General features: G+C 42.4%; 2 protein-coding genes across 2 annotated transcripts in view; one reads left to right on the top strand and one right to left on the bottom strand.

The window, feature by feature from the left end:
• Window positions 1-22,744, bottom strand: part of CDK17 (cyclin dependent kinase 17) — a 397,794-nt gene that overhangs the window by 45,514 nt on the left and 329,536 nt on the right. The gene's annotated exons all lie outside the window — the stretch shown is intronic.
• On the top strand, window positions 5,517-17,730 carry AMDHD1 (amidohydrolase domain containing 1). Its single transcript, XM_090272668.1, has 9 exons — window positions 5,517-5,843; window positions 7,176-7,282; window positions 9,066-9,130; window positions 10,949-11,226; window positions 12,476-12,701; window positions 14,374-14,498; window positions 15,738-15,831; window positions 16,658-16,818; window positions 17,631-17,730. Exons 1-9 carry the CDS (start codon window positions 5,707-5,709, stop codon window positions 17,716-17,718), a joined length of 1,281 nt encoding a protein of 426 aa, XP_090128794.1. The 5' UTR covers window positions 5,517-5,706; the 3' UTR covers window positions 17,719-17,730.

Genomic DNA, 22,744 nt, shown 5'->3' with positions numbered 1-22,744 from the left:
TTGTCTTGAATTTGTATACTTTTTTGTATCATTCAAATTTCTCAATGAGGTTGTGTAATTTTTCACAATGAATATACTGTAATAACAATAGTATTTTCATTTTGGGGAAAGAAGGGATAGTCAAGAGTCTATATAAAAAGGTGTACCCACACTAGGAAAAATGGGACAAAATATCCTATTTCAGGCTTCTCATCTAAATTTATGCCTCAGTAATCTCAAAGAGCCATGCTTAAGAGACAAGCATCCCAGAGGCACTGTAGCAGGTGATTAAGAACACAGATTTTGGACAAGCCTTTTGTTGTGGCATTTACAGATGTGTGAGCAAGTTCATTTAACATTAAAAAATAGTTACTGAGTACCTACTATGTGCCAGGCACTGTTCCAGACGCTGGGGACAGGGCAATTAAAAAGTAAGACACACACACAAAAAGGACAAAAATCATTGTCTTCATGGAGCTTACATTTTAATTGCTTAGCACCTCGGAGTCTCAGATTCCTATTGCACAACATGGCAGTAAGAGTTCCACTTCTAAGGCTTTCATGAGGATTCAGTGAGACCATGCATATTAACAACAAAGCAGGGTGCCTAGCAAACAGGCAGAACTCAGTAAGCGGGAGTTATTAGGTGTTAATATTTACTAATTAGTATGTGATTTTACTTCCAGTAATCATAAAAACAAAGGTGAAAAAGAAATTACATTAAAGCTTGTAAAATAGAAAAGTGAATATAAGCCTACAGCATTGATACTATACTTGTTTAGATTAACGAAGATTTTTTTCATAGGTATTAGGCTTATTCCAACAGGTGGGAAAAAAGGGTTGGAGAAAAATTGATGACTATCTATTAGGTTGATAATATAAAGACTTATAGAAGATTTTCTCAAATTTCCACTTTGCACTTATCGCCTCTCCGAAGATTCTGCTCACTTCCTTCTTGTCCTACTTCTGTTCCTTTAGTCCTTCTGTCTATCTGAATTCATTCTCCTCTTCATCCCCACTCCCAATCCATTTATCCTAAAAAGTCTTTCTGCAATAAACACCTTATTCATGGGTTTTGGCACTTTTTCACTTGTAGGAAAGTGAAAGTTTCCCTTTCTCGAAGCCAACTGTGAATAGCAGATATCTGTTCTTATTCCACCTCTCCAGTAATTCATAGAACATGGAAATAGAATGAATAGTCTCTAGAGGTTGTTAGACTTCTGTGCTTCCATATGTATTAACCCCCCTACTGATTAATGAACTGGTTGATGAAGAACATACGAGAGAGGAAGAGAAGCAGCTATTCCTAGGAAGGAATTATAAAGTTCTCTGAACTAAACCAATATAATGCACCAACTAGGAAAAGAAAAAAAAAATCAGAAGCCTGTGAATGTCTTTGTTGTGCAAAATAAAAATAGCATGGTGACTAACCAATGCCTCAGTGACAGAAGAGATGAAAAGTGTTGTTGAATTGCATAGCAAATGCCTGCAAATTCACATCTAAAATGCACATTCAAATCCAATATCCAACAGCTGAAGAAGGTAAAGAGCTCAGAAAGATCAAGGATTTAAAATGGTGCTGTGTGGTTGCAAACCATCATTTTTAGATGTGGCCTCGGCTAGTGACTAAGAGCATGGGCTCTCATTATGCTCCTTAATCCTCACACTTCAATTCCTTATCTTTCAAAAGGGAGGATAAGAACAGCATCCCTCTGCTGGGATTATCAGGTGAGTTAACACTTGTCCGGCCCTTTGGACAGCATCAGATGCACAGTAAGTGCCGTGTAAGTGGAACCCAAGGAGAAAGCGTTCTATGCAGGAGAAGTACCTGGTGTGCTTGAGAAACAGCAAGGACACTGGAGGCGCTTAAAAACAGGGAAGGAAGGGGAGTGATAGATGAGGTTAAAGAGATGACAAAGGCCTTGAGGATTATTTACTCAGTAAAATGAGAATCATAAAATAAATCATTCTGACAGCAGAGCTGAGAAAAAACTCTAGGAGACGAGGCTCCCATAGGGAGACCTATTGGAAGGCAAGAGAGAACGAGGCCTCAGGATAGTGGCAGAAATGGTGAGAGGTCGTCAGGTTTTAGATAAACTTGGAAAGTGGACCTACAGAATTGTCTGAGGGTTTGGACGTGGGGTCTGAGAGAGAGAGCCCAGGAAGGAAAGAATGGCGTTGCCACCAGCACAGACAGAGAAGGTTGTGGGGGATGGGGCAGTCGGGAAGATCAAAGCTTCAGTTTGGAATATGCTAAGTTTGACATATTTATTAACATTACACTGGTTGATTTATTTATTTTTGCCTTCCTCTAACATTAAGCAATTACACGTGGTCACTGAGTCATCTTCTCTGATGTGTATTATAACAGGCAGCATGAAGGCACTGTGGAAAGACCCTGGCTTTTGGGGGCAAGCAGGTTTGATTCCTGCTTCTGATTCTTATAAGTTCTTTTTTAAAATTTTTTATTAAGGCCTATCCAATTGAACTCAACATACCTTAACTTCCACTATCAAATATGGATACTAACACCTTTCCTACCGGTTTGTTGCAATTTTCAAACAGATAATGTATGCAACGTGCTTATGCACAGTAGGCTGATAGGAAATTAATTGTTCATACCGTCTTCAGAGTAGATATCCAGATGCATCCCCTTTCTAGTTCTCTGTCTTGTGAACACCTACCAGCATTTGAAAAGAATAGGAGGGATCACAGACAACTAGCTTTTCTGAGGCATCTACCAGTAATGTTGGAGCAAACTTGGGGAATCTGACCCACCCTAGTGCAGATGTTTATCATTCCAAGCTTCATGGACGTGGAGATAAAGGAATGGGGTTTTATAAGGTCCAAACTTAAGTCCTAGGTCAACTCAATAAAATTAACAATAACTGGATCTACCATATATTATTCAAAGAAATTTCTCTTTAAAATTTTCAACAACTCTACCAACTCAATGAAAATGAATTTTTAGGTTCTTTCAATGTGAGATAAAGAACTTTATCCCCCATGTGCAAATGAAGGTTTACACAGATTCTCTCAGACCCAATGACTTTCCATGTTTTCCCCACCTCTTTCCCACCCACTTGGACAAATACTAGAGAAAGGGCTGTGAACTGTGTCCTCTTTCTAGACCAGAGCTAGCAGTTTTTTGTTTACCTGAGAGCCAAGAGCCTCTAGGTCCTTGGCCTGACCAAGGACTGCCTTTTTTGATTAGGTCAGAAGCAGAGCACAATGATGAGGACATTACCTCCAGCTTGACCCTTACAGCCCTGCTTGGCATCAAGCTGGCTATTTCGTGTGGACCTTTCTGTTGACCTTTCTGACTGCCCGTTTTGCAAACTGGAAAAAATAACTGAAGGTCAAGTGGAAGGAAGATTGGGGAAAAGAAGTCAGCTGATGCAAGTCAGGTGATGTGACAATGACTCTGTAAAGTAAGAACTGCTCTTATAGGGATGTTGGTTGCCACTAAGGAAGAATGTTATCTTTCCTCCCTGTACTTATTTAAGAGTGACCAGGGAGGAGGGAAGTCTGCTTTCATCCTTCTTGCTTCTGCACACCTCTTGTTTGCAGGGGCTTTTCAGGCAATGTTGTCTGGACTGTAATCAGGCGCACTCATTGCACCCACAGACATAAATCCCCATTTTAAAAAGTATGATTTCTTTTAGACTTGCTCAGAACTTGTAAGCTTTAAGTACATGTACATTCTGTGAAGTCAGGAGGGGAGTTAGTACTATTGAAATCTAATCTTTAATTTAATTGACGGGCAAGGAAGGGCAGGATTAAAATAAACTACTACTATCAATAATAATAGCTATGACTTATTTAGAGATAGAATAGCTATGACTTATTTAGAGAGAGGCAGTGGGCTAAATGATTTACATTTCATCTTATTTAAAGCTCAGACAAGTCCATAAAGTAGAAACAATTATCCTCATGATATGGATGAGAAAACTGAGGCTTGGGGAAATTAATTTCCCAAGGTCAAATAGCTCATAAGTAACAGAAATGGGATTAAGACAAGTTTCCTGAACCCCAAAATCTCCTATTTTCCTATAACTTCACTTCATCCTTTATAATTGTATAAACCTGAAAATATACTTATAAATGCAAAATGTTACGTTCAAGTCTTTAGCATAAATTTTATAATATAAAATTTTAATATTTTTCTATGAATCAGTGACTCTGTGTTTCTATTTACCACTATTTCTACTTTTCTTTATTTCTCTGTATATATTATACCTTTCTTTTAAAAGCTGTGTATAGACACACACATCTGTTCATGATTGTGTGTCTGTGCGATTATGAATAACCTATGGATCTTTTTTTCCCTTTTGGGTCTCTTTTACTCACATTGTCTATTGAATTCTTTTCCAGTTTTTTTCTTTGCTCCCTCTTTTCTGACTGGGCTGTCTCCTTTACGGATGCAAAATGAAGCCAAAGTATATTCTTATTTATTGTGTCATCTAAAGGAGTTTTTGCTTTCTGTTCTTTGTTTTTAAACGGTTTTAAAATGACACTAAATTGACTTACTGTTGTATCTTATGGTTTCACAGGCTTCACATCTGCTTTTGTGTTGTGTTATTGTATCCCTTAGTGCCTTCCTTTTGGTGGCAGCCTGGGCTGGGCAGGGAAAGTACCCCCTCCTGTCTTCCTATGTTCCACAGACCTAACAACACAACACTAAAATAATATAAACTGAATAAAATAATCCAGAAACTCCCAACAAAACCCGGGCCTGATGGTGTTTTCACAGCATCTGAGGCAGGAGGAGTTGTAACTGAGAATTACAGATCATCTTCCTTAAACAAACTTGATTCTGTCTCCAACCTTGGATGCAAATCGAGGGTAGGACTGACCAGATACAGTTGGGGACACGGGAGAGACGGGGCTGAATCCACTTTTACCTCAACGACTTTGGATCCAGGAGCTGTTTCAAACAATGCTTCAAGAAAGGCGATAGGGGAAGATGGGCGGAGGCACCAATCGATTCTCCAGTCTCGACTCTATCCTCCCAACCCTGGTTCCCCTTCATTTCGGGGACCCTCTGGTAGGGAGTCCTGGAGCGGAGCTGGCCAACGGAAGTGTGCGCGGCACCCGCCACCCAGCTCCGCCGCCGCGCGGATGCAGGACCTTCCGACCGCGTATCCCCCTCTTCTCTACCCGCAGGTTCTACCTGCAGGCGGCCCAGTGCGTCCCAGGCTGCACCCAGCCCCCCTGGGCAGAGGTTTCCCGCATTCTGTCCCAGGTTCCCACACCTGCCTCTGTCAGGTTTCTCCCCACTTTAGCCACTCTGGGTGCCCTCGCCTAAGGGGACCCCCTTCCACCTGGCCGAGTGACCGTTGCAGCCCACCTCTCTCTCTCTCCTGGTGACCGAATTTCAGTTTCTTTATCTGTAAAGTAGGGACAGTAATCTCTACATTTACCCAGAACATGACAAGGCGACGAAAAAAAGAGGAGAGTCATTGCAACACTGATTATTAATCAGCATTCTGGTATTGGGTATTGTCCTTGCCAAGGCTGGAGGGCAGGCGCGCATTCCTCGCGGGTTTGGAAGGGCCTCGGCTGCGAGCGCCCGCCCCTGCTCCACCCTCCCGGCTCCCTGTGGCGCTGCCTGCAAACCCGCACGCTCCTCCTGCGTCCCTCATCCCTCGTCCCTCGTCCCTCGTCCCTCGTCCCTCCCACGGCCCTAGCCCAGCGACTACCTCGCGACCCTCGGCGCGTGGCGACATGGCAGGAGACCACCGCCTCCTGCTGGAGAACGCGCGCCAAGTGGTGCTGGTGTGCGCGCGCGGGGAGCGCTTCCTGGTGCGGGACGCGCTGCGCAGCCTGGCGGTGCTGGAGGACGCCAGCCTGGTGGTGGGCACGTGAGTGGCTGCGGGTTGGAGGGACCCTCAGACAAGCCCCAGCTTGGCGCTTTCTCTAACTTGTGCGTGGTGGAGGGAAACCGGGTAAAAGCTTTCCCGAACCCAGGGAGACGTTGGCAGGGCTGCCTTTGGGAACCTGTTGCTAACATTTGACTGCTTCCGGTTGTCATTCGGTGAAAAAAACGCACTGAAGCTGCCCACGGCCGGATCCCGCCTCTGCTAACAAAGTGCCATTGTCCAACAATCAGACGGAGTTAGGGTTCTTTCCAGTGCTTCCTGAAGTGCAGCCAAGAGACCACCTGCATCAGATGGCCTGAGATTTTTTTTAAAAACGGATTTCAGAGCACCCACTTGCCCACTCCCACCTCCACCCTCCATCGCCAGATCTTTTGAATCAGCATCTCTGGGGGTGGAGTGCTGAGACCTGAATTTTTACAAATACCTCTCCCGCCCCCTTCTTCTGTACACTAAAGCTTGGGAACCACTGCAGACATTTAGATGGTGATGGTTTGGGGTAGTAGGAAATTAAGGACTAGCCACCAGAAAACGAGGGCATGTTCAACTATTTTCATTAAAACTTCTGTGCTTCCTGCTAGAAGTGAATAAAAGACCGGCCAATTTGGGAGGGCGGGCATTGGGTGGGAGTGGGGATCGGATGCCAGTTTGGAGAGCAACGTGGCAGGATGGTTGTGCAAGAGCAATCAATCTCACCCAAAGCTGAGCTGCCGAGGGTTGTGTAAGAGTCCTCCTTCTAGTGACTGTGCGTGTTTTCAATTAACAAAGGGATAAAAACAATTCCAGTGTTACTGTCAAAAATTTGTTAAAATCGGTTAATGGAATTGCACAACAGTAAGAATCCTGAGGATTCAGGGCCCCGTTGTCTTGCTTGGTTGTGCACAAGGCTCCTCCTCCAGCCGCTGCATCACCCAGCATGGCGGCTCCGTCTCCCTCCGTGTCTGTATTCCAGCTGGTAGGAAAGAGGAGGAGAAAACAGTCCTATTGGCTAAAACGTAGTCACATGGCCACAGCAGGCCACCAGGAGACTGGGAAAGGTATCTTTTTTCCTGGTCAGTAGCTGTCCAGCTCAAGTTTTGGAATCTAGAACTGTGCAAAGGGGGAACATTGATCTTGGGGAACAATTAACATTTTCTGTTGCATAGGATTTGACTTTTTGCCTGACTGGTGGCTAGAGTCACTCTTCCAAAGACACAACTCCAAAAAAGTAAATACAAAAAAAAAAGTTGAGACATTGTTAACATATTTTAAATCATTGGTCGGATTTCTCACAATATTTTCCCGAACTTTAGTAATTATGCCTTGATTTTTCTTCAGGGATGGGCTTATAAAAGCCATTGGTCCTGCTGATGCTATCAAAAAACAGTTTTCTGAAGAAACATTTGAAGAAAGAATTGACTGTTCTGGGAAATGCATCTTACCGGGTATTAACCTCTTTTCGGTAAAGCCCTGAATGCAGTTTTAGGAATGTAAAGAGGAAGAGTAATAGCTTGTTTTAAAGAGGGTCTCACGGTAATATTAAAATATAATCGTAACTACAATTTACAGTATCCCCTCACTTATAGGGAGTATTATGTTCTAGACCACACCCCCCTGCGATAGGTGAAAATCCGCGAAGTAAGAACCTTACAGTTATTTTAGTATTTATATATATATTAAGGCTTTATAAACCCTTCCCACACACTTATAAACCATTCTCAGTCCCTTATTAAGCTTTCCACTCCCTTACTAACATTTTCCACACTTTTATAAACACTACTTATGTTCTTAAACATATTCTACACTCTTAAACCTACGTAACTTTAACAACATATGTATACAGCACCACAAAACCCCGCAATATAGTGAAAAATCCGCGACAAATAAATGCAATATTTTTTTAAATCCCATGATGCAGTGAGGCCGCGATGTGAACTGCGATATAGAGAGGGACTACTGTATTGAATTTCTACTAATAAATGTCTAGCTGCTTTACAAACATGTTTCACATTGAATCCTTATAAGTATCAGCATGTTACAGGTTAGAACACTGGAGCTTAGGGGTGAAATATCTCACCTGAGATTGCTAAGTAAGTGAAGGGCAAGCTGGGACTCAAACCCATCCATTCATTCTACTTCTTCCCACTCACGTAATGAAGAGAGACCAGCTGTGTTGTGTTTAGGTTCAAAACTGTCGGAAGAATTTTGTGAATGCATTCTGTAGGGAGGGCAAACAGGGAAAGCAGCTATCTCTACTACCAAAATACATATACCTTAAATTAGTAGAGAGTGTGAAGCAGAGGAAAAAGAAAAAGAATCCTTAGAGATTTCACTGAAGTTCATTTGTATCTTTAGTGATTGACAACAGAATCAATTTATTTACCATCATCCTACATGGTCTATGTTTTATGGCTTCATGTAACGATCTGAAACAACTTTCACAAACTTTGAGTTCTATGCGAACATAGTGGCTAAGATTTGTACATTTAAATTGTGTACTGTGTGTATCTGACAGAGCTTCTACCTTCTGGTTCTTGGGAGATAGAAGACAAAGTCAGGGTGAAACCTTATGAGAAAGCAGAATATAATAGAAAGCGATCTGGACAGAGACTTTTGATTTTACTCTAGATCAGAACCCACTCATCAGCCATTTCATCCACTAGGTATTTTGAATATCCTGGAAAGACATACTTTTCTGAACTGTACCTAGGTAAACAAAAGTTCCAAGTGATTGCTTTATAGTTACTCTTTAATTAAAATATATTTCTTTCTTGAAGAAAGTTTTGTCTTCCTAATTTCATATTTTTCCCTTTCAAGGTGGAGGGTAGGGATTAGATCAGTCTGTTTTCACACCCAGATTATTCCTTGGTGATATAGCCCTTGGTTTTGCTCTGCTAATAGATTTGACACCCTGTTTTAAAAGCTCGCTTGGTGAGCTTGGGCTTAAAGGGCAAAAGGAGCTGTATTTTTATAAGGAATATTTTAATCATTTTGAGTCACCCTCCTCTATTAGAACCTTCTAGAACAACTACACAGAGAGGCCTCTTGTTTCCTCTATGTGGAGGGAAACATAAACACAGATTCTTCCTTCTCCAACTCCCCCATCCCCCCCCCACCCCCATGGCTGACCACCATCACGCTTTCCAAAGAGCAGGATGGTATACTCATCCTGGTAGCTAAGGGCTTTCTAGTTCTTAACTTTAAAATGCTTTGATTTATTGATTACAGGTTTGGTGGATGCACACACACATCCAGTATGGGCTGGTGAAAGAGTTCACGAGTTTGCAATGAAGGTAACTGTAATGAATGATGGCTAATCAAAATGAAGCATAAACAGACAGACAAATCTTCCTCTAAAGACTCTGTGGGCTGTCAGGCATTGCAACATATGCCTACATATCTTTTTAATGGAGATTTTTACCAGCCTGGACTATGGAAGATAGATGGCAATAAAACTAACTAGTTCATACCTGTCTCAAATCTTTATACTATGCACAGGGCTAGCAATCATTTTAAATATAAAAGTTTTTAAATTTTTTAGCTGTAGAAGCTTCATTTTAAGAGCGCTGAGTTGTCTTGCTCACTAATTTCTCCTCTCTTTTCCTTCCCCCATTCCAACCCAGCGGTCCTCATAGTCTCTGAAAAAACTCCAGGAAGCAGCTTGAAAATGACTGCTCATTAAGGTCAAACCAGGAAAAATATATTATTAATAACAAAAATACAATGTCTTATATTGTTATCATTATTCCAGAAAAAAATGAGATTCATTAAGAAACATAAAAAGAAGTCTATCAGTAATTAATTAGCTGTAGTCAACGCTCAGATCCCTGGTGGGAGCCATTTTACAATAATTTGTTTCTCATAAGCCTATTTTTTTAGAGCAGTTTTAGGTTCACAGCAACTGAGGGAAAGCCACAAGGATTTCCCAAATACCATCCCCTCTCCCCCCATCTTCAGCATCCTCCAGCAGAGTGGTACATTTGTTACAATGGATGAACCTATACTAACAGATCCTTATCACCCAGAATCCGTAGTTTCCATTACTGTTTACTTTTTGTGTTGTGCATGATCTGGGTTTAGACAAAGGTCTAACGACATGAACCCACCATTGTAGGATCATACAGAGTAGTTTCACTGCCTTAAAAATCCTCTATGCTTTATCTATCCATCCCTCTCTTCCCCCAAGACCTAGCAAGCACTGATCTTTTTCCTGTCTCTGTAGCTTTGCTTTTTCTCCGACTGTCATATAGTTGGAATCATATGGTATGTAGCCTTTCCAGATTGGCTCTTTTCATTTAGTAATATGCACTTGAGTTTTCTCCACACCTCTTCTTCACATTGTTCCTAAAAATGTTGATTTCCTAACAATTAAATTGCATTATTTCAGAAAAAGAAAAAAATGTCTTCAAATATTGTGTACCTCCCTCAACAAACTAGAGCTGCTTTTAACACTTCTTTATTAAGTCACAGAATTCCAGAGCCAAAAAGCAACCTTAGAGATTTGCAGTCCAGTTCTCTCTCACTGGATAGATGCAGAAAGGGATGTCCGAAGAGGGACACTAGGTCACCCTGGCAGAACCTAGACAAAAGCTCCTCCTCCTCCCCCGGGGAAGACATATTGCGTCTGCACCACACTCCTTGCTGCCCAGAGAAACAGAGCCTACGGGGATCCCACAAAGAGCCTCTTCATTTACTTGAGCCCCAAAGGTCAAGCCCCAAACTCTTACGGCCAAACACTGAGGAGAGGAAATACCCCTGGATGTCATTGGTGGAGATTTGAATGGCTGCAGCGGGGTTCCCTGGAATAGCCGCAGCTTTATTTTTGATAGGTGGAGACTTAACTGGGGTGGATTGGGTCGTGAAAATACTGAAATCCTTCCCTACTGGGTGGTAAATTGCCGCCGCCCTGAGACCAGAAGACTCCACCACACTTCCCATCTCTGCCACCCCAGTACTTCCTTGAGACAACCCTACCCCCACCTTTCTGATCTGCTGGTGCCCTGGTGTATCGACTGCGAATCAGTTTGAACATGACCCCCGCAACAGGACCCGTAGCCCTGCCCTGCGACCTCCCTGCACTGGTTCGGCCTAACGGTGAGCTGTGTGTTCAGTTGGCAGGAGCCACCTACATGGAAATCCACCAGGCTGGAGGAGGGATCAACTTCACGGTGGAGCGCACACGCCAAGCCTCGGAGGAGGAGCTGTTCAGCTCCTTCCAGCAGCGGCTGCAGTGCATGATGCGGGCGGGGACCACGCTGGTGGAGTGCAAGAGCGGATACGGCCTCAACCTGGACACCGAGCTCAAGATGCTCCGCGTGATCGAGCGCGCCCGGCGGCAGATGGGCCTCGGCATCTCGGCCACTTACTGCGGGGCTCACTCAGTGCCCAAGTAACCTCAGCCGACTGGCACCGGGTTTAACTCGGGCATGGAGGGGGCCGCTTTCTTACAGAGACATCAGCAGCAGCCTTTGGAAAGGTGTTCGGATTCTGACGGGCAGCCATCTTACCCGTGGTTTTGGGAAGGTGACCTCGGCTAGTGGTCACCTTGCCAGTCCCTTAGTGACGAAGGAAGAGCTGATGCTCAAAACCCTTCTGGTTAACAAAGAGAAATGTCCCTTGTAGATCCTTTAAAATGACAGACATTAATTAAAATAGTTTCCCATGATAGCATAGAAGCACTTTCGAGATGAAGGGTAACACCCGGTAGGAGATATGTCCAATTCTGAAGTCAAGTGACTCAGGACAGTTTTTATTTTTGCTCGTGTTTGCTTGTTTAGCAGCAAACATTTTTGTTTGGTTGTTGTAAATAGTTTTGGTCTTTCCCCTTTATCTATATGGCTTTACTGCAGAGAATGGCTGTCTCCTGCACCTGCATCTCACCTGTCCTGCAATTTCTAGACCGGGAGTCCCGCAGTTCCAGAACTAAAAGATCCAAAAGAAAACCAGGACTTCAAAATTCACAGGGTTTCTCCACAGTCTTAGTGCAGTTTTAAGTCTTCACAACTTTGATATAGAAATGCTACAGGCTTGCACAATTTAGCTGAAAAATAATTTATATATTTCATAAGTGTATTTCATTTTGTGAACTTTAAAAATAAAATTTTAATGGTAATTTTGTGTTTACCACCTTCAGAGGAACTACAAACATTAACATTTATTATTAAAAATTCACAAAATGAATTAAGTAGAAAAGAAACACAGATACTTAATATTTCCAATGGTGTTTGTTGTATGTTTTTAGTATTTATACTTCTGAAATTATTAAAGCTTGAAACTGCCCTAAGATATTTGGGAGAGTCTGTCTATAGAAAACAGATTTTTTTTTTTTTTTCAAATGGAATATAAGGTGTGTGATCGTCTGGTTTCTTCAGGAGGAAGGACAGTGTGACATGGTAGAAAAGTCTCAGGTTTTGGAGTGACAGCAGACCTGGGTTTGAATCCAGCTTAGCTACTTCCAGCTGGGTGATTTTGAGGGCATCTCTTAACTTTTCTGAGTATGAATTATTAATCTGTATAGTAGCTACGTAACACCCTATTCTATATAATTGTCTTAAGAATTAGACAGTTCTTTCTTGTGGTCCACCCTTTCTCCAATTGAAAAAAAAAAATTTACCCACAGAAATCTTTTCTTCCCTCAGAGGAAAAACTGCTGCTGAAGCTGCCGATGACATTATCAATAACCACCTCCCGAAGCTGAAGGAACTTAGCAGAAATGGGCAAATTCATGTTGACAATATAGATGTGTTCTGTGAGAAGGGTGTCTTTGACCTTGATTCTACCAGAAGGATCCTTCAAGGTGGAAAAGATATAGGGTTACAGATTAATTTCCATGGGGATGAACTCCACCCGATGAAGGCTGCGGAGGTATAGTTGACCTTTTGCTTTCCTTTGTCAACACTCATGTTATGGAAAACTTACCTAGATCATTCAAAGACAGGAAAGGCCTTTTGACAAATGGGGACATTTGTTTGAACAGTGTGCGGAATGCACTGGTTGAGCCTTGAAACCCCTGACTTCTGTTAGAAATTTACATTTTTTGCTGGTCATTTACTTTTATTAACACCTGCTGGAGGTGCTAGCAGAAACAATAAGTACCTTCATGATCTCTTTTACTAAATTCACAACCTATTTTGTTGGTACAGAAAGCCAGACTAGCAAAGTCTATTAATTTCACATGCAGCTCCTAAGGTCTTTCTGTGGCATCATCCAGATGACTTCTAGTGAAGCCCACCATTAAGCCACAATAAACCACAGTAAACCGTAATGAACTACTTTTAGTACACTGAATACCCCCTGCCTCTGCTCGTATTGTTTCTCTAATTTGAACTCCCCTTTGTCTCGCTAATTCTAACTCCCTGCCATGGTTCATCGTAGCCATGGCTTCTTTGGGGTCCTTCCCAAACCTCTCCAACAGTGGGTTATAGCTCCTCCCTGTACCTACCCACTGTGTTAAAGTTGCCTCTGTGATCCCTCCTGGACTCCAAACACTGAGGACCGAACCCCTGTCTTACACAGCCCTGTCCCTGGAGGCTAACACAGTGCCTAGCATACCAAGGGCCTTTACTAGGTAAATAGTTGTTGGACATTTGTTAAAGGAATGTGGATTGGGTGGTCAACAAGATACTTTTGGTTGTACAGAGTGACTAGTGAGTTAAATCAATAGAGGTCAATACCCAGAATGAGCAAATCAAGTTTGGAAAAGTGAGGGTGATTCCAAGGTCAGAAAGGAACTTCCCTGGGAGAGCATAGTCTGCCCTGTGGTCCCAAAGGCTCTTAGACCTGAGCCAGCTGCTAATGGGGGGCCAGCTCTTCCCTGCCCTGGTGTGGGGGGCACTGTAGCCTCCCTGGCCTGGGCCACAGTGTAATGTCAAATATTGTCTACCCTCCTTTCCTTGGAATATGTTTTCTAAGCATACCACCTTTCATCCCAGGGCATTGTGTGTGTGTGTGTGTGTGTCTGTGTTCTTGTGTGTAAAATAGTCTAGATGAGAAGAAATCCACTTTAATGCATGGCTCCACGATTGTCATAGCATCGCCTCTTCTTGGTTTTCTCCTAACAATCTAGCCCAAACTTTTCATGTGGAAAGAAATCAAACTCAAGTAGTAGTCTCAAATCATACATTTGATTCCATATTTTAAAAGTTTGCTTTCTTAACTGATCTGTTTTCATTGAGAGCAATGACATTCCAAGATACCTTTTTATTGTGATTTTATGATAACAGATCTTATTACCAATATTACTCAACATTTTATTCTGATTCGTAAGATTTGTAATTTTTTTTTAGCAAAAGTATGAATACTGTCAGTAAACAGTTGTGTCTAAGAATAGTTTTTGAAATAGCACTCTAGATAATCTTCAAATGAATACCCACTGCAAACCCTTTATCCATTTTGGGGCTTCTGTTTGCCAGAAGTAGTTGGCAAGAAATTTTAATAATATAGTGCTGCTTATTTTTACAGGAAAAAGTTATATGGTACTTTATTACTTCGTTGTTTCTGTTGGTTAAATCTTTTTCTCTCCGCTCATTCTACTTAGCTCGGGGCTGAACTGGGAGCCCAGGCAATCAGTCACCTGGAAGAAGTGAGTGATGAAGGCATTGCTGCCATGGCAATGGCCAGGTGCTCTGCTGTCCTTCTGCCCACCACGGCCTACATGCTAAGGTGAGGTCCACCTCACCCCCACACAAGAACTACAAGTACAAGTTGTGAAGACACAGCCTGCCAAGATGCCCAACTATTATTTCACTGCCCTTACAAATCCCTTAAAAATGCAGACCAAGAAAACGTAGCTCATGGAAAATGCCAATTCTGGAATGATGTTCAGAAATGAATTACCCCGAGGACTGAGCTCAGAACTAAACTGATTTTGAGTAGTGGGATTATTGGGGAGGGTGGCTCTTTCTTTTTCCTTTTCACTGGGTTTTGGATTTTCCCATTTAAGGAAAAAATCAGTATGCATTACCTTTATAACTAGAAGAAAATGAAGTAGGTTTTGTACTTTAAAAAAACGTGCATAAGATATTAGGGATATTTAACAGTATTCAGAATCTGTGTGAGCTGTTTTCTGAGCCAAGTGTAGGTGCCATAATTATGTACCAGAATCCTCATAAATCCTGGGGGTGAGAGGAGAGAGGAGATGTGTATTTTGTAAAAGCTCCCCAGGAATTTTACTGTATGATCTCTATGCATTGAACATATTTAGTCCATCTGGTATGATTGCCATCACTCTAATTTTACCACATCTGAGCCCTGAGAGCTTCTGGCGATTTCCATTGTTCCTGCTCCAATGACAGCCACCAAGTCTATGGGCAGAGGCCAACGTTCAGACAGTTTATTCCCTTTGGACCAGGTGCTTTCTGTGAGGCTGGGATACATAGCTTTCACGGGTGTGATTCTGCATTTATGGCCTTAGGACAGTGGTTATCAATCTCAGGTGATTTTGCCCCTTAGGGGACATTTGTCAATGTCTGGGGACGTTTTTGTTTGTCACAAGTAAGTGGTGCTACTGAAAACTAGCTGACAGAAGCCAGGGTTGCTGCTAAACATCCTACAGTGCACAGAACAACCCCCCTGGCCCCCAAGGACAAAGAATTATCCAGCCCAAGAAATGAATTGTGCCAAGGTTCAAAAACTGCCTTAGGAATTCAAACACAAGGATTTAAGGTAACTGTTGTTACAAGGAAGAAGAAAGAACTATTTCAGTGCTTTCCCGAAACTTATTATCTTATACACATACATTAATGTAGACTACAACCAGGAAATATCAATCAATAGTTAATCACTTCATCTTGAGTTTCTGTCTGACAAAGGAATTTGATATCTTAAGTCTTCCATTCTGAACATCTATTCTGCAAAAGCTCCAATTCTGTGTACTGACAACTTTTTTTTTCCCTCCCTTAGACTGAAGCAACCTCGAGCCAGGAAGATGTTAGATGAAGGAGTAATAGTTGCATTGGGCAGTGACTTCAACCCTAATGCCTATTGCTTTTCAATGGTAATTATTTTTAATATTCCTTTCTGAACAGAGTATTGAATGTCTACCAGGCATATAAATAATTTAAAAATATTTGTTAAAACCTATCAAACATCAAAATATATTTTCTCATGAAACAAGAAACAAAGATAGAGACGGTAGTGTAATTGAATTTTTCTGCACACATGAATGCCTCCAGGCATAGAGAAAGGAGAAAAGGTCTTATTTGCATTATTTTCAGAGTTAGCCTTGGGTATTGTGGTTTTGCAATACAGTATTCCCTTACTTATTGTGAGTATTATGTTCTAGACGCCCCCCCCCCGCCGTGAAGTAGGAACCTTACATTCTACACTCTTAAACCTACATAACTTTAACAACATATGTATACAGTACCGCAAAATCCCACAATATAGCAAAAAACCCGTGATAAATAATTAAATATAATATGTTTAAAAATCCTGCGATACAGTGAGGCCGCGATAAGTGAACAGCGGTACCGAGAGGGGCTACTGTAACCCATTTCTGCCCCCTCACCCCCAGAAGACTAGGATAAGCTCAAAGAAGTTTTAGTAAGTAAGCATGGAGGGGAGCTTCATTTTACACAGTAAGTGGTCTTGAAAAGTTGTAAATAAATATTAAGTACACATAGGGGTAAATTCTATAATAAAGGAATCTTTCCTAAAGCATAAGAACCTCTATGTGTACGTTTAACTTCTCCCGTACCAACCCAGCCGTTTCCGCCTGCACATTTAATCGCCATCATTTGCTGCGCTGTGCTGAGAGGTGTCCCGAGGAGCAGTCGCCATGTTCGTTACTTTGCTCCAACACTTTCCTCTCCCCGCCTCAGCCAGTGGTCATGCACCTGGCCTGTGTAAACATGAGGATGTCCATGCCGGAGGCCCTGGCTGCTGCCACCATCAACGCAGCGTATGCGCTGGGCAAATCTCACACACACGGATCTTTGGAGGTTGGCAAACAGGGGGATCTCATTATCATCAATTCATCCAGGTGAGCGTTCTCCCAACTAATTACTAGTGTCAGGCTCTGTGTAGGCTGAGAAGCTACCCTGTTCCCTCTATCTTCATCCTCTTATGACAAAGTCCCCCTACAGATCCTAAACTACAGGGTACACTAAGTTTCCGGGCTCTTCATCCATCTTGCACCTTTCCTAGGTTTCCAGGCTTCTACTCTGTCTGCCTGGACCCTGGACTTGTGCCCTTTGGCATGTGTTTTTGTTTTTCTGCTTGTCTTCTGACCTTCTGGCTACGCTGGGCCACACATGTCTCAACTTCAGCTTGTCACCCTGGTTCTGATTCATTACCACTCTAACTTCTCATGCCTACTGGACCCAGAATCCTTGCTTCAGTGGTCCTGCCCTGGGTTCTTGTTACTCCGCCATAGCCTGCTGCCACTTGCATCTCCCATGTGACAGTTTGAGTTGTATTGTTCTAAATTTTTAGTCCTTGACTCTAGTGAGCCTATCACAACTCTAGGACCTCATGTTCAACAGAAGAGAGCGGCTTTATAATTCTACTCTCCATGGTCATAAACTACTCTCTCTATACTGAAAATAATACTGATGTTACCATTTGTGCAGTATTTAATTGAATCAAATATTTTAAGATCAAGTACTTAAATGATATTCTTAAACATTATCTTATGTATCATAGGCTAGTTAGTAATATGCTAATTTTTTTAAAGCCCAAATATCAATGACTGGGTATAAAGAAATTTTTAGAAAATGTATTTTTAAATTAGCCTTTAATGATCATGATAATTTTGACTTGTATGTATTGAAGCAATGCTTTATTTCTTTCTAGATGGGAGCATTTGATTTACCAGTTTGGAGGCCATAATGAATTAATTGAATATGTTATAGCTAAAGGAAAAGTCATCTATAAAAAATGACAGATCTTAAAGAGAAGACTCTTCAATTGCATAAAATGCACCAATACAGTTATACTAAAAGTTAAAATACTGTAGTAGTTTACCAAAATGATGTCACTTAAACCTAAATGTATTTCCATGTTTTGTTAACCCACTTGTAAAACCCAGGGGATTCATTTATTTTAATTTACTAGGCATCTGAACATAGAAATAGGTAAACCAATGGTGATGATCATGTCAAAACATTAAAGATTTCCCATAAAAATTCTGAGGATTAATATGATGACTTATTAGAAGAAGACATCTGTGGGAAAAAGGTTTGACAAGTACATAGACATGGCTTGAAATTCCTATTTTGTTTCTGATTTTCAAATTTTAGTTCAACCATATTTAGTGAAAACTGGGGGAGGGAGGGAAACCCAAGTGATAGACCCAGATTAAGCTAAAACGTAGGCTTCTATAACAAGCAAATAGTTTTTCCTTCCCCACCCAGTTTGTCTTTCTAGATGCTTTTTTAATATATTAATGTCCCTTGAGGGAGAGTATCCTTCCATTTCTAATTTCTTTTCAACTCAAGCTGGAAATAAACTTCACAGCACAATTCAAGACTTCCTGTAATGAATGCATTTTGATCAAATCCAATAATGTAACTTTTAAAATGGTGTTTACGTTTTTGATTCTTCATATTACAAATGTACAGAAAACATGCTTAATAATACTTAATAAATAGGTGCTGCCACTATTATTGTTGCTGTTTCCTTACAGCCCTGGAGGTAGAGCAATGGGCTTGTCTGTTAGAGTTTTTAGGAAATAAACAAATTATGGAATTACCTGTATAGAGTGAATGACTGTTTATATATATATAAATAGTCGTTTCTAAAGCCATGTGAGTTTACTTGAAATTTAAAAAAAAAGTTTTAATCATCTTTATGATCACAACTGTATTACCAAACTTTATCCTATTTATGAAGAAATGATTTGAAGGGTAAATGATAACTATCCAAATTATCACCCATTTCAGGTTAATAGAGGCTGCTCAATGGGGCTTTACTGTATTCAGCATAAATCAAATCGAGATACCCCTTGTTGGAGTGTTACGGGTAACATGGCGCGGTGCGGTCACCACCTGTTTAGCTTGGGTGCTCTGGCTCTCTCCCTCATATGCTTGGTGAAGGAGTCTTGAGGGGGTATGGGATCAATAGTGGGAATTCGGGATCTCTGAGATAGATATAAATGCCAACACTAAGGATTATATCTGTCCTAGGACCCAAGCCATGCAGACATTTATCCTCATACTTATGGAATAAGAAGGCAAAGCACAATCTATTTCCCTCCAGGAGACAGTCTCTCAAAACAAATAGCATTCATGTCTCCTTTGAAGGAAAGCAGAAGAGGATGCCCACCAGGAGCTACCTTAGTCCCCTCAGGCCACTGTCTTGTAGTAAGCTCTTGCGACTCAAGGGAGCTCCCTAGAAACTCTGAACATTGGCCCGCCCCCAAACCTGCTGAATTAGAGCCTGCATCTTAATAAGCCTCCAGCTAATTTGTGTGCCCCTTAAAGTCTGAGTAGTGCTGCAGCCTAAGACCCCAGCCAAACCAACTTCCGCCTTGTTCCTCAAAAACACCCATCTGCATGTGCCGTTCCAGGCTTTGCAGCACTGTTCCCTCTGCCTAGAATGCTGTTCCTCTCTTTTCTAGGTGGGAATCAGAGCTAGTCACGCCCCACCCCACATGCTCCCTTACCTCACATGCGGTTTTTATACCATTGTAATTTAGATTCTGAGTTAGTAGAGGGCAGGGACCTCCTCGTGTCCCCAGGATTTAGTATGGGGGACTGGTTCATAGCAGGTGATCAATAAATGAATGAATGAATGGCTGCACAGACACACAGATTGTCATAGTGAAAATTACTTATCAAAATACACTAAGCAGGCCAACCTATGGATGCAGTGGCTCGGAAAGAGCATATGAGAGCTCCTTAATATACGGTCAAAGGATGTGCTCATGGGGGAGTCAAGTGTTAAAGTAAAACCAAAGAAACAGTTTCAAGGTTGGGTGGGGGTGTGGTTGCCATTCTCAGCTTTGGAGGTTGGGAGGATCATGACGAGAGGGAAGGCTCCGAAATGGAACATCAGGAAATGTTCAGAAAACCGATGATGAGTCTTTCTAGAGTCACGTGTTCAATGGCAGCTAAGATTACAAGCTGAGGTCAGTTTTCACGGAGCTTTGAATGTCAGGGTCGGAACTTCATTTTAAAGCCAGGGAAAGTGCGCTGACCGTGTGGCTCAGTTGGTTGGGTGTTGTCCTGCAAAGCAAAAGGTTGCAGGTTCGATTCCCGGTCCAGGCACATGCCTAGGTTGCAACCTGGTCCCTGGTTGGGGCATGTGCAAGAGGCAACCGATCCATGTTTCTGTCACACGCTGATGTGTCTCTCTCTCTTTCTCCCTCCCTTCCCCTCTGTCTGAAAATAAATAAATAAAATCTTTTTTACAAAAGTCAGGGAAAGCCACCGGATGTTTCTGAATAGTTAGAACCAGGATGAAAGATTAATCGGTTTCAGTGGACATAGCAGACACTCAAATATTTGTTGTGTGAGTGGACTCTGGCAAGGGACCCTGAACAAGTCCTCCGGTGGAGACAGCAGGAGACCGCAGGGGCTATATGTCCAGGTGGAAAGTGAGATATGAGCACTCTAATCTGTACTCCACCTTGGGCTAGATCAACATTTCTTCTCTCAGCCTTTTAAAATTATTGGACCACCCTCTCAGGAGAAAAATTAAATTTCTTTCTAAGGAGTAAGATTTTGCCAGGTAGGGTTAAGCCACCTGAGTTTCACACCAACCCTGGTCCATGGAAAAACTGTCTTCCAAAAAATTGGTCCTTGGTGCCACCAAGGTTGGGGACCGCTGGATTCCATCACAGGCTGTACTGACGCACCACAGCCCTGGCACAGCACTCAGAAACGGCGGCTGTGCTTTGTCGAATGCTAACAGCTGCAAGTACCTGAACCTGACCACACCTGGCGTAAGGAGTGAGGACGTTTATTGGCTCCCCCATGGGAATGTCATTTGAAGAGCAGGCTTCAGGACTGGTTCACAGAATCTGGAAGCTCAGTAATGCTGAAGACTCAGATTCCTTCCTTCCCCCTGTTCTGCCATCTGGTGTTGGTGTCACCCCAAGGCCATTTGCCCACCTTGGGTTGGGCTGGCTGTCCAGCAGGCATGGGTGCTCCATGCCTCCTCATTCGGGTCAGACGGGAGGCTGAGAAAGGGAGGCTGCTGTTGTTCTCCAGAGAGAAGATGGCTTCTTGAAGCCTCCAGGAAAACTCTTCTTTGTCTCATTGGCCCAGATTGCAGCCTCGGCCCTTTCTTAACTAATCACTAAGCAAAGAGAACAGGAATACCCTGAGACAAACCAGGCCTTCGCCCTGAGCTGGGATGAATGTTCACCAACTCCTTTCTTTTTTAAAAATCCTCACCCGCAGATATATTTACTGATTTTAGAAGAGGGGTAAGGAGAGAGAGAGAGACAGAGAAGTAACAGAGGAACATTGATTGATTGCCTCCTGCAAGCACCCCAATTGAGGATTGAACCTGCATACTAGGCATGTGCCCTCACCAGGAGTTGAACCTACAACACAACCCTCTTTGATGTATGGGATGATACAACACTCCAACCAACCAAGCCACTGTCCATGCTCCACCAACACTCTCTCTCTCTCTCTTTTGGTTTTGTTTTTCAGTATATTGTCAATGTTTAAATTTAATAAATACCTTCAACAGAAGTAACCCTCCAAATGCAAAGTGATCATGCTATTCATGAGATAATTAGGTTTAATAAAAAGATAATAATCCAGCAACCAGATCCAGAAATGAGACACAAGTTCAAAGTAGTATGAGAAGTATCTTTTGATCAAAACTTTCAGGGTATGTATGAGATTTTATGTATGTGGCATATTGTTAGAGTAACGGCCCCCAAATCATACCAAATCATATGCCCATGCCCTTGGGTACTACTCTCCCAAATTGATCTTGACCCACTTTGGCCCAGAAACAGCGGAAGCTCCAAAAGTCCTTGCACTTTGGGGCTTCCCCTCTGGCTGCCTCAAGACCGCAGGTGAAGAAGCCACATGATCCTGCCGGGAGGTCAGGAGGTCGTTACCATGCCTCTCTTTTGCTGCTACTCAATGGGAAAGAGAGAGAAAGACAAGGTACATTTCCCCGGGGGGGAACATTCATTGACTAGGGCTCTGAGAAACTTGATTAACCGCAGATAGAAAAGCCTTTCCCTAACGAGGTGTTAAAAACTCTTTTAAAAATCTGTGGATACAGTGACAGCATAAGACAATTGAGTTTATTCCATATTTACCTTGACATTCTTTTGAAGGCATGTGATGTCAGTAACTAAGAGAGCTGTATAAAAACACTCAAAGACAAAGTGCCCCCGAGGACCATCGTGGCTTGTGGAATCCAGCACACCCCCAGCTGGAGTGAGAAACAGCCATCTGACAGCTGGGTTTACTGGCTCTCAGGCAACAATGAATAAGCTTCATTTGTGTGTGTACATGTATGTATGTGTGTTCGCATTTCAGCAAAGAACAGCACTGAGAACAACCGTTTGCCAAACAGGTTTCTCAGCACAGGTTCCTTTGCTCACTGAATTGCTGTAGGCAGTAATTTTGACTCCTGTCTCCACCTTCCCTGCAGACAGATTGCAATCTTGAGGGAAAACTCTCTTGTGAAATAAACCATTGGATCCGGTTTGGCTGTAACCAGGGATGCAGTCTGGCAAGTGTGTCTGTCCTCTCCTTAACCAACTGCAGTTTTTGGAGCCATGGTTTCAGATTTCCACACTAGGAAATCTTTGCACACATTTGCACAGATGGGTACGAAGTCACAGATCTTGGAAGCCATGCGTCTGACCCGTCTTTCGTCTGGAAAATTACTTAAGCCTTCTGAGAAGGCCCTTTAAAACTTCCTTTTGTGGGGGGAAACAGATTGGGTAATACATCTTAGGGCCCCATCTGGTCTTTGTCAACGGGGCCTCA

This window comes from Furipterus horrens, unplaced genomic scaffold (genome assembly GCF_987537825.1).
Source record: "Furipterus horrens unplaced genomic scaffold, mFurHor1.1.pri manual_scaffold_4, whole genome shotgun sequence".
Lineage (NCBI taxonomy): Eukaryota > Metazoa > Chordata > Mammalia > Chiroptera > Furipteridae > Furipterus > Furipterus horrens.
The sequence above is the reverse complement of the archived record's forward strand: the minus strand, read 5'-3'. Positions and strand labels throughout refer to the sequence as shown.

Coding starts and splice junctions, on each gene's coding strand:
- AMDHD1 (XM_090272668.1), top strand. CDS start 5,707: ATGGCAGGAGACCACCGCCTCCTGCTGGAGAACGCGCGCCAAGTGGTG. Junction 12,702..14,373: donor ACCCGATGAAGGCTGCGGAG/GTATAGTTGACC, acceptor CATTCTACTTAG/CTCGGGGCTGAACTGGGAGC. Junction 16,819..17,630: donor ATTATCATCAATTCATCCAG/GTGAGCGTTCTC, acceptor ATTTCTTTCTAG/ATGGGAGCATTTGATTTACC.